The 12,715-nt window shown below is 27.1% G+C and overlaps 1 protein-coding gene across 2 annotated transcripts; it reads right to left on the reverse strand.

Moving 5' to 3' along the window:
• Positions 1 to 946: 946 nt before the first annotated feature.
• LOC107164630 (uncharacterized) lies at positions 947 to 11,853 on the reverse strand. 2 transcript variants are annotated; one of them, XM_015512517.2, is made up of 5 exons: positions 11,425 to 11,853; positions 3,738 to 3,891; positions 2,875 to 2,999; positions 2,697 to 2,804; positions 947 to 2,300 (listed from the first exon to the last, which is right to left on the reverse strand). In XM_015512517.2, exons 2-5 carry the CDS (start codon positions 3,877 to 3,879, stop codon positions 2,115 to 2,117), a joined length of 561 nt encoding a protein of 186 aa, XP_015368003.1. In that variant the 5' UTR covers positions 3,880 to 3,891; positions 11,425 to 11,853; the 3' UTR covers positions 947 to 2,114. The 2 variants fall into 2 exon arrangements, with proteins under 2 accessions (XP_015368003.1, XP_015368002.1); XM_015512516.2 differs by lacking the exon at positions 11,425 to 11,853 and adding an exon at positions 4,077 to 4,449.
• Positions 11,854 to 12,715: the final 862 nt, after the last annotated feature.

The raw sequence follows: 12,715 nt of genomic DNA on the forward strand, positions 1-12,715 counted from the left end.
TGGTATCCATCTGAAATAGATTAAATTATGTTATATTTGAAAATATCCAGATTTATTATAGTTGAACTGTTGAAAATTCCTTCAGAAACAATGTTGAACAGTAGATATAATAATAAAATGTTCATGACTGGATAATTTTTTAATTTTAAAAGTAGTTATTATAAAGGAAGTTTCTCGTACTTCCAGAATAAAAACAATTTTGATTTTTGTTTCTGCAAAAACTAGTTCTTTTAAATTTAAAAGAACCAAGAGCCACCACAAGAAGAGGATCCTGGTTTACCCTCAATAATTGCTTCAGTTGTTTTTAAATTTCAATCTATTGATTTAATTTAGTTTTTCGTGTCTATATTTGTCTATCTTAAAATTATTTATTTATTTTAATTATAAGTATAATAGTTTTTATACAGTTACTATTTTCAAGAATTCCATACATGGTAATAGTTTTATACTTTTTTTATTGCAGTTGATATGTTAATTAACCTGTTTTTAACATTTTTATTTGTATGAACAAAATTAGTTTGAATTCTTATAATTAGCACATTTTATAAATAAAGTAGATGTTAGACGTCATGTATAGAACTATTGATTGTAATGTGCATAGAATGGTTTGCAATTAATTGCTGTTTTGCATAAACTATCAATAATATTATACCCAACTGTGACCGAGAACGTAAGATTTTTTGAAATATAATTTGCAGAATACCGTCAAACATTAACAAGTAGCAATATAATATAACGTAAATTATGTCAATTGGTTCTCAAATCTCAAACGATAATTTTGGGAGAAAATTTATCTGGCGAAAACAATGTACTCCAATATTATTAAATGATAGCAAGTAGATAGGAAATTATTTTTATAGAGTGGTGAAGAAAATTTATTCTAGTCATATTTCTCCTCTAAAAAATTCTAAATACACTACTCTCTGAGATACAAATATTTTCGATATATAAGCGTATAACTTAAAGTTTATTTTATGCATTAAAATGTTCACAATTTTGATCTTCTGATAAAACACAACTTAAAATATAGTTAGTATTAAAAATTAATTATATCTATAAATCTATTTCAGAATCAGAAGAGGTTTGTGCAAAATGTGGCAACCGAGCTATTTAGCTCATCCCACAAATGTTGTCTATTGTTAACACTGTCACAGCCACCATTATTCCTCTACACCATATATTTTAAATTATTGTCAATATTATTATTTTTTTCATAAGTTTATCAATATTACTGGAAAACTCTACTATTATTTGTGTTATAGATACATAAACTATTTTTTTATAACAGTATAATAAGACCTAAAGAATCGTTTTATCATATAAAATCTTAAGATTTTTATCTGGAGAATGTTGAATTAAATTTTAATAGATATAAAAACATTTTTGTTAAACTTGAACAATTAATTATCCCTTGAATTAAAAAGAATATTATTAACAATTACAAAATGCTGATCAAAAACAAAATTACTCCAAAAACAATGAAACTTAGCTAAAATCTCGAAGAAATTATAAAAATTAAATTAGCAAATACTAAATCTATAGTATGGTAAATGTATCTAAATTATTTTTACTTAATCAAGTGGAACTATAAACAAAATAGTTTTATTTCTTGAAAAGTTTTGAAAATCTGAGTAGCTTGATATTGCACGGTCCTTTTCTTATTATACTATAAATAAAACTGATGATTTCATGAGACTTAAATGTTCTATATATTTTTAGCTTCTTCAAATATGAATAAATTTAATATTTTATTCATACAAATAGTCATTAAATATAAATTTAATATATTCGAACATTAATTAATTATAAAAAAAAACTTAAAGAGGATACAAATTATTTTTCTAGATAATAACAGTCCACTCGACCACTTAAATTAAGTAAGGTTATATATCTTATAACTTAAAGATAAAAAAAATTGTAACAATGTAGTTTTTGTGAAAATAATCAATGTAGATGAATAAATCATTTTGATTTTTGATCAAAACAATTTTTTATTTGATTATTTTTTGTAATTTGCTTTTATAAATATATTTCATTTTTATAAGCATTCTAATGATAAAATTAATACATAACTTAATATATAATCATTCTTATCATATTTTGAACACTTTCCATTACTCATTCTTCGGTTCATCTACATCACTGTCGATAACGTTAACCTGAAGTGGTTGCAAATCATCTTTATCGAGTGAAACAGTGGTAGTAGCAGAGGCAGAAATTGTCCTATTTTCCTGTTTTTGATTATTTACAGTTTGACAATCAGCATTCTTCAAGTTCTTTGATCGAATTTCAGCCATAATCTATTAAAAAACATTAATTAGTCTTGTACTTAAGTTAAAAATTAATTTTAATAATATTGTAGTAATGTATGTCAATATTAAGAGGACATTAAAGTTTTTATAAATTTTAAATGCTCATAATTTGCTTCAAACTTAATACATATAAAAAGAAACAAACATGAATAATATTCTTTAATTTTTTTCATCAAACATTTAAAATAAATAATACACCAATTAATTTTAATGATAAAAATAACTGAGCTAAATGGATTACTCGATTAGTAAGACAAAGGCAATTAATAACGAGTTAGATTACTTAAAAAAAAAATTATATCGCATAAAAATACTCAAAATAGTTTGTGTATTTAATTTATGTTAAACGATAGTAAATTTATTTTCAAGTTTGTAAACAGATACCTGATCATGCAAATTCTGGAAATCTGAAAGCTGGTCTTTCAATGATTTGTTTTCCTCTAGTAATGAGTGAATTTGGACTTTCAATTTAAGCATTTGCTTAGCATCTTTCTAAAATTGGACATAGATTATTAAAATAAAGATTTAAAAATGTAAAAAGGGATTATAATGGTTAACTTGCCTCATCAAAATTGAAGTCATCTGTGAATGCTGTTTGATTTTGCAACAGTTGTTTTTCAAGATCGGCGAATTTCTTTTGAAGTGAAACACGGAATTTGTTTGTAATATCTTCTGAAGATGTAGTATCTAAAATTTAATTTTATTACAAAAAAAAAAATTGAAATTTAACATAAAAATAATATTTTGTTGGTTGTTAAAATATAATACAATATATTATAATGTTTTCGTAAAATCCAAACAATGAAAAGATTACTTAAATACCTCTTCTGAACTCCAAAGCAATAATTTATGTAAATTATTTATATACCAGATTTACTATCTTTGTTCTATTAGTAAAATGACGTCAACAATCAGGCACAAATTTAGTATAATGAATTTAAATAATATTCACATTAAAACTAGATTTCTTAAGTTATAATTGTTGAGCTTTACAAGATTGCCAGATTTAAATTTTCTATACTAAAATTCAGAATTTTTCATAAGATGTCGATTGACAAGCCAATGTCAGAAATTTTTTTTTTATAATTAAATGTTTTATATTATTTTATGTTACATACATACTATATAATTTAATTTTTAAAAATGTCCTTATATACAATATACATACAATGTAATTTGATTAAATTTCCTTTGTATAAAATAAAATAAGAACTTTTTGCATTATGTTGTACCTTATACAGCGTTATAATATATTAATCATTATTTTTATCCAACCCCCAAACGGCCCAAACCCTAAATAAACTTTTTATATGCCTAAAATATGAAGTGTATTAGTATGTATTATTGCCTGAATAGAAGTTTGTACTGTAATTCTTCCAAATTTAACAAAAATGTTTTTTGTATCCGTTTAAGACACACTTTTACCTTTTGATTGATCCGAAGTGCCTACCATCAATCGCTGTTTCTTGGTAATTTCAAGCAACATTTCATTGGTGTCGTTTAGCCTTTTATTGTCCTTTTCCAATTTGGACTGCTGCTGTTCGAGTTGTTCTATTGCCTGGCTCATGGTGATGGACAGCTATAATAAAACAATAATACAATATTTAAAACATTTAAAACATCAATTAAGTAATTAGTTGCTTGATTAATTGAGTATACAATTATACAGATAATACTAAATCCACAGATACTCGTGTATGCAAAGTTGATTTAGATATAAAAAAAAAAAAATAAGAAACACTTGAAATACCACGCGCAACTCACATCTTTAAGTGTTTCAAAATTGTCTTCTATCTCACGAGAGTTGGACATGATGTTGTTGCAGCCGACCGCGACCGAACTAATATTTTATTCGTAATATTTCTTACTACACAAAAGTGTCAACCCTAGCTATTGTTAAATAATACTTTTAAATACGGTTAATCTAATGATGAGACACACGACTGAATACAATATATTATATTATTGGAAACAAAATAATATTAGACGTATGGGTTATGAAATTGGTATTACTTTACTGCTGCAACTGCAGGAATTGCACTACCTGTTTCATATAATGTATGCTAGGAAGGCCTACAATATGCCTATGCACCGCACACGTCTAGACGAAACAGTCGCACGAGCGATAATAACACATAGGTACAATGTCCGCGGCGGCTGTATAGTAGATACGTCGTTACATAGGCCTAAGCGTATTATATTATTATTATTTGAAAACATTTCACGGTTTTTTTCCCCTCCGCGCGCCCATACGCACAGTTCAAATATTCGTTTATGGCCCGCTCCGTAGATGCCGCTATATAGTATAGGTACCTATATAGGCACAGACATCCTCTATACATTATACTCCTCGCAGCACGACGGTTACCCTTCGCCACACCGCGATCCCCTACCATCCAACAACATCCGTGTGCGCCGCCGTTCAGTGACCGTTCTATGATTATTATTATATTATTTTGAATTAAACAATAGTTGGCGCATAAAAAGCATATACTGATATTATATGCATAATATAACACATTACATGCACACACGTGTGATGCCTATGCGCGCGCGTTTTAAGCTATATACCCGCAGAGCTGTAGAGTTGTACAATGTACATATAGCTACAGACGGTAAATAGAAATATAGACGATAGGTACTATAACTGTATAGGTACGAACTATATGCACATAATATTATGTAATATTATGATATAGGTATATTATACACGTAGCGATCAAGTGCCGGACGGATGAGTCTCCGCCTCTCATACTCTCCAGCTATGTATACGCGCCGTGCATAATTCGAACCCGCCAGATGAGCCCGCAGGAGGTGTAAACATTTGTTTTTTAAATTATACAATAATATTATATTCACTTTAAAAAGCGATTGCATCATGATTCATGATAATGTCATATACATATGTACTATACTACGGTATGCTATAAAACTGTTCAACTATTGCCATATTTACGCACGGACAAAATAGACATTCGTCCTGGGCCCACCGGTGACTAACACTAACTACGTAATATATTACATATCGCTCAATTTTTTATTTTGTCTTGGGCCATATATTTGGTAAATCAGGCTCTGAGTCTATAACCGATAATCAGGGGACGGTAATTCGTCACTCGCCAAGAGAGGGGAGCTAGTTGAGGTTCAAAAATTTACTTATCCATATTTTAAACCTATATACAATTTTAATTCACATGATATGTTTTTACTCATTATGTAAATCATCTTTTTTTTTTTTTACACATAAATGTAATAACAAAAATGAACTATTATTTAAAAAATATTTATATTGCATTATTAACGATCTAATTATTTGCGATCTAATTTAATTATTTTACAGAGCCATTCAGAGCATTTAAATCTCCATAAATATTAAATAACCATATTCTTCATTGACAATATATTATAATAATTATTGATATTATATCATAATACACGCCTTAGAAAAATATAGATAGCTTAGTTCCAAGGGGGGCTGCTAATACCCCCATAGCCCCCCTTTAAACCCACCACTACCGATAATTGTTGTTTATTGGTAAATAGGTACTATATAAAATACGTTATTTTATTGTTCTACAACATAGAATCATCATAATACTGCCAATGAGTTGAAAATTTAATGTATTGTATTAATAAAATAATAGGTATTTATACCTTAGTGATAAACAATAGTTCAGCATTAACGAGCTAAAAGGTTAAACATTTGTGAAAAATTATAGATTTAAAACATATTTTGTTTTTGAAACTAAAAAAAATATAGTACTACAAAAAGTTGCAGAATCAGCTACAAATTCGAATCACAACCAAGAGAATTCAAAATTGAAAATTTTTTCATAAACAAAAATAAAACTATACTAATTATAATTATCATTGTCGTCCGAGAAATAGGCAAATTACAAATACTCCCAGGCCCCGCTCATATCATTCCATCGGATCACGATAAGACATATAAGTTAGGGTGACCATATGTCTTGTTTTATACAGGATTGTCCTTTATTTCGACTTTGTATCCTGTTGTCCTAACAAACTTCTCTCAGGACACTTTGTCCTGTAATTTCAAGTTTTTCTCATATTAATCCTGTTTTTTGCTTAACTATATTTTTGTACGACATAATTGAATAGAATAATAATATAAGAGTCTATACTTTTTAGTTGTATACTGTATTTTTGGATTTTTGTTTTTACCATGGTTATTGTTGCATCACGTTGTTGTCGACAACGTAAACCGTATGTATTATAGAATAGTTACTATCTAATAAATATACCTGATTAAAAACCAAAAACAATAATAATAAATACTTATTATCAGGGTTGGGATTTTATAGCACTTGAAATTGCATAAATATGCGCTATAATATAACCTTATATATTGCTAAATATGCCCTAAAAATATGCAATAAAAACAACAAAATATGCACAAAAAAAGGAAATTTATTAATTAAAAGGTAATTAATAATGTTTTAATCACTTACAAATTATTCATATCATCAATTATTCATATTCAATAATTTAGAAATTTAAAATTAATTAAGTATACCTACAACGCTTGTTCGTTTATAATCGGCGATTAATAATCGCAGTAGATAGTAATCGACAAAAAAAAACCCAACAAAATCAGCAGATAACAAAAATTAGAACCAAATACCTACTACGAAATTATCGTAATAATTCGATTGAAAAAAATTTTAAAACACGTTTACTAAAATATAATTTCATAAAATATGACCGATTTTGATTCAAAAACATGTGAAAATGCAAAAAAGTCTCAAAAAGTCCAAAAAAAGCACTAAAAATAGGAAAATATGCAAAAAAAAGCAAAATAAAATTTTTAATTTGAGTTCTCTGTATCACGAAACACATTTTTAGCTTACTCTGCTACTTTTTAAGCATCTCATAAGAAATATGCAAATGCTATAAAATCCCAACCATGCTTATTATATTATTATATATTTTCATCCTGTATGGCTGTATTTTATTTTTTAAATGTGGTCACCCTAGAATAAGTTCTCTATGCATAACGACAAACATTAGTTCCAACGCATAGGTATATAATATTAAATATGTGTTTTAATTTATGTTTTAAACAAGCTGTTTATGGTTCGCATTGATTTTCCTGATAAATTACTTGTTGCTTTATAAGTTAATCCGTAATCATTATTATTATGTATTGAAGAAATATTGAAACGAGAAATATTAACAGTGGCAGCCTATAAATGTATAGTTCAATATTTCTATGTATAGGTATATAACGCCTGTCAAGATGTGACTGTAGTTGAAAATAAGTTCAGAGGGTGCCAAATAATTACAATCTAAACCTGCATGGCTGTATATATTTTGCTAACAAGCTATGCTCTGAAATTACCAATCACTCTTCAGACTTTGAAGACAACACAATATTATTATATTAGTATCAACAATACTTTTAATTTAAGTTTATTATTATTTTGAATACCTACTGTATGTCTGTATAGCTGTACTAAGACGTATTGGAGTTATACTGTATAAGAATAGACATTAAAATAAAATGTTCTTCTGGGCTTCAAAAAGATCTCGGTTGATGATAAATCCACTACCTATGTAATTTCCGCATATCTACTTGTTTTATTAATATGAGTATAAAAAAATATTGGTAAATGGAATTCATTTTTCATTTGAATTAAAATATTGAAAACCTGTTTATAATTCAAAAACATAGTTAAATGTCAAAATTATAATACTTATAACCTGTTAGATAAATATTATTATTTAAATATTAAACTGGTATGAGTGATGACGAAAGAAAGTATAATATGATGTATTATATACATTATACAGTGAATTTAAAAATTTGGAAAAGATAATTTTTTTCTATCTAGATGATGCCTGAAATCTGCTTTATACATATTTTCAAGAACCATAGCACAGACTTAAGAAACATTTTAAAAATGCCCTTCTTTTATTTTACCATAGTAAGATATCAACTTTTAGTTTTTAAATGGATACATTTTTTTTACATTTTAAATAAGTTCAAGAACTAGAACAATTTTAAATTTAAAATAATTTTCAAAATAATCGTAGAAAACAAAAATAAATTAACGTAAAACCAATTTTTTTTTTGTACTTAATTCAATTACTAATAACCGTGGATATTTGATTGAAATGTTAAAAAACAATATTTCGATTGTTTTTGTGCTACCTATTTCTTTAAAATAAATAAACTTAAAATTGTAATTTTTTTTAGTTTTTCATTGATTGAAATATAAAACTTTTATTTGAGAGTAATTTGTAAGCAAAGTTTAAACTTTTACAAAATTCCACAAAAATACGAGATAAGTTGCAAACTATTTCATAGTATACTGAATAATGATTAATCACTAAATATTAGTAACACAATAATATTGTCATAATTATAATGGTATTGAATTTACCACTACAAAGTTAACTATAGAAAATTAAATTATATTTTAAACTGTTTAAACAAACTTAAATGTAATACCTACTATACCTATACAATAGTATTTATATCATTACTAAAATTTTAAATAATCATAAAGAAACTTCAAATCACAAAAATTTCAATTATTTCAATAGTTGTTAGAATCAAAAAAATTATATTGAAAAATTCTTGATGATTAAAATTATAATAAAAATCAAATCTTAAAAATTAATACATTTTATCACAGTTTAGACTTAAAGAGTGTTTTTAATATTATAGACAATTTATATAATTAATAACGAAAAATAATGAATATTAAATAAATAAATTGTTATACAGTTTACTACAATAATGTATATACTATGTGCCTATTGTACCTATATGTGATTTTTTTTTTAAAAACCACTTATCATCATAGTATCAATGCCAAGAATGGGAAAATCAAACTTACTAAAGTGTCAATTTTTGAAAAATTAGTAGTAGAAATCTATAGTAGAGAAAGAATACATTTTTTTTTAAATAAAAATTTGAAGAATAGAAATTGTAAATAATAGCGTGGACTGAAAAAAAATGGTATACAAAACTGGCTGCGGCTCACAAGTTACCTACTCTTATTCTGAATATTTTATAATCTAAAATATTTGGCACAATAAAAACAAACTTGTTTTTTAGTTAACTACAAATTAGATGAACAGAAAACCACTTAAAAACATGCAACAAAGTCTATCAATAAAATTTATTTGTCTTATACAGGAACATAAAATTAAGTATTTATGAATTAGTCATTACTAGGACTCAAATATATAAAAGATCTAAGCTCCAAAATATACAAATAATAGAAAATTTACAACAATTTAATAATAATTTTGATTTAAAGATAATTAAAATTTTCTGAACAATCTATACATAGTAAAAATGTAAGACGTGTAAATAGTAAATAGGTACCTACAATAACTATAAAAATGTTTTTAATATATTTATATCTTTATAGTAATACCTAATGATCTTAATCTAGAATACAATGAAATAAAATACAAGATATAATTACCAATACATCAATTCTTAAACTGGATTTTAAAGCTAGCCTCCAAAATAAAACGATTATAAATTTTACAACTGTAACTGATTTGGTATTTAAAATAAAGTGAAGATGAAAGGAATATTAAATGATTTAAGATTGTTGAATAACATTTGCCGTTTAACCTGTAGAGCAGGATATTTAAATAAAATATGAGAGAGGTCACAGAAACAGTAATTTAAATGAAGAATACAAAAATATAAATCGTTTAGTCCAATTTAAAAGAGTAACTAGGTTAGTAAGGTTGTTAGGTAAGAAATATTCTATACTAAACCCGTAAGCGATTAAATTGAACTATCTATTTCTGTTCATTGTAAGTTCAGGTTAGTAAACCAAGTTTTATTTATGATATTGAGAGTTGTATACCTACATTGAAATGAAGTTAGGAGGGATGTTCAACAAATAGGAAGACCACAGATTAGATAAATAACGTTTTTAAAAAGGGATGAAGTCAGAGTGTGGTAAATGTGTAAGAAAAGGTCAAATTAGATGAGAGTTGGACTTAGCTAAGTTATCAGCAACCTCATTACCATGTATTCCAATATGACTGGGAAACCAAAAAAAATTCATTTTATAGTTTAATTGATTGAGGATGAATATAAAAGATTTAATACGAAGAACAAGTGGATAAATATGTTGCAAAACTTAAAAAAATTAAATCACTCATTAAAAAGTTTAGATACTGTAGTATTGTTTTTTTTTATATAAAATTAAACAATATTTATATTACGAGGTACCTATTTTGGTATTTAATTAAAACTTTTTTAACCTATGTTACAAACCCCTGTTTATAATTTCTTAGTAATTAGTACAATAAACACAATAAGCACTTTTTGTCAATGTCCGTCAACGCAATAACAATATACCGAATTAGCGTCGCCGGCAGTCGTATTTTATATTACACACAGGACTCATGTGAATTCGTATTCAATAAAAGTATTTAGTTAAGTTAATCAAAGACTATTTATTTATTACCTAATAAGTTCCTCCGGGAATCAATCAAAAAAATAATATAGTTGTTTCCACATCAAAGACAAATCTACAAACCCACAACAGACATAACCGAAAAGGGAATACAACACCTATCTAGTTGATTTTGGCACAGAAACCATTACAATAAGGTGATTGAGTGATTAAGTATGAGCAACACGTGTTTTAAAAAAAATTTAATATCTTACGAAAAGTACACAAACTATAAAATAAAAATCTACTCTGTCATAACGTTTTACAGTCGATGACACAACAGGACCACCCAAATATTTTGAACCGGACATTTGAGATGAAACTGCAGTGTAATGAGTTGTAAAAAAAAAATATGAAAATTGTTTGAATAATGATTTTCTCAAAAACAAATCAACTATCTAGTTTGACTTTTGAATGCTTAAACATTAAAAAAAAAACAAATACAATTTTTTTTAAAGTGGTGAAATGAGTGCGCTATCACATACAACAGTATTTTATTCACAATATTTGTGTAATGTATTTACTTCCATGTTATATGTTAGATCCATAGTACCTATCGCCTTAAATTATAAAATACTTGGGACGAATCCAAAGCATGAAATACCTACATAATAATAACTTTTAAAAATAAAAATAATTAATATTATACTACGTACATTCTGGCAACTACGACTGAATCCAAAAATGTGAAATTCGCTTCGGTCGTTTCGTGCAGTCGGGCCGCGCACGTGATATCTGATTGCTATGTAATTCGTTATTACCGTAACAATTAATTATTTAACTGTACAAGCTCAAGACATCCGAGTGCTGGACCGTGATATTGTGATATCGATAGGAAAATCAGTTCAGCTCATAAGTCAAAAGACGTTAACCTGCAATTGCATATGGACGTGATACCTGATACGCAATATTCCGTTTACTTTCGTTTTGTGTCTGATAAAATGATGAACGTACGCGACGGTGTCGCAGCCTACGCATGTGCGTTCGATTTTCGATGGTCCCTTAATCAATAATCACTAATCAGTTTACTCGTCGTTCAAATAATATCAATGATACAGACGCGTTTAACAGGACGTACCTCCACCGCCAAGAAACCATGACCGCATAATCGACGTTCTGAGTTGATAACAGTTTGCTTAATACATCGCAGAACAATACTTAACATACGATAGTCGATGGCCGCCGCTGCCGGCTATAGTTGACAAGTAATAGTTGGTAACGAATGACGATGAACGATCTGTTCCACCTTGCCACTACGTTTAAACGCTTTCTTTGTACAATTTACACGATTGGGTTTGAAGCTTGGTTTTAATTGTTTAGCAGGTATATTTTAAGAAGATTTCGATGTATCCAAATCAAAAATCGAACGAATAGTTTTTGAGCTAATATAATTATTTAATTTTGTGTACTTTAAGTATAGGATATTGTGTCTATTGCAGCGGTCCTCCACCCGTGGTACGCGGAAAGCTCATAGGTGGTAGGTACGTGAAGAAAATCTACCTTTATAAAAAAAAAAAACAATTTATTAATAAAATTCTATACATATAACATAAACGTATACAGTATTAATAAGCAAAAAAATGGTCAGGTGATACGTAAAAATTTTCAAATTGTGCAGGTGGTACGCGACTATAAAAAGGTTGAGAACCGGTGGTCTAGGGTATAACGGGTTAAGTACTCGAGTAGTCAAGTATAAGATATGGCCGATATGGGGCATAGACGTTACAAAAAAAAAAAAAAAAAGTAGTACCTAATCACATAATCAATATAATAAATACTAAATAGCCAAATTGGAAGTCTCTAAAAATTATCCAAATATAATAAATAAAACATTTACCATAGTCATAAAATATTACACAATAATATTATATTATAGGTAGCTTATAATTTTATAAAACCATTTTTAAGGATTATCATTCTCAGTGCAAACATTTCAAATTTCAATAA

The sequence above is a fragment of the Diuraphis noxia genome, unplaced genomic scaffold (genome assembly GCF_037042655.1).
Source record: "Diuraphis noxia isolate RWA-SAM2 unplaced genomic scaffold, SU_Dnox_SAM2 contig0001, whole genome shotgun sequence".
Taxonomy (NCBI): domain Eukaryota; kingdom Metazoa; phylum Arthropoda; class Insecta; order Hemiptera; family Aphididae; genus Diuraphis; species Diuraphis noxia.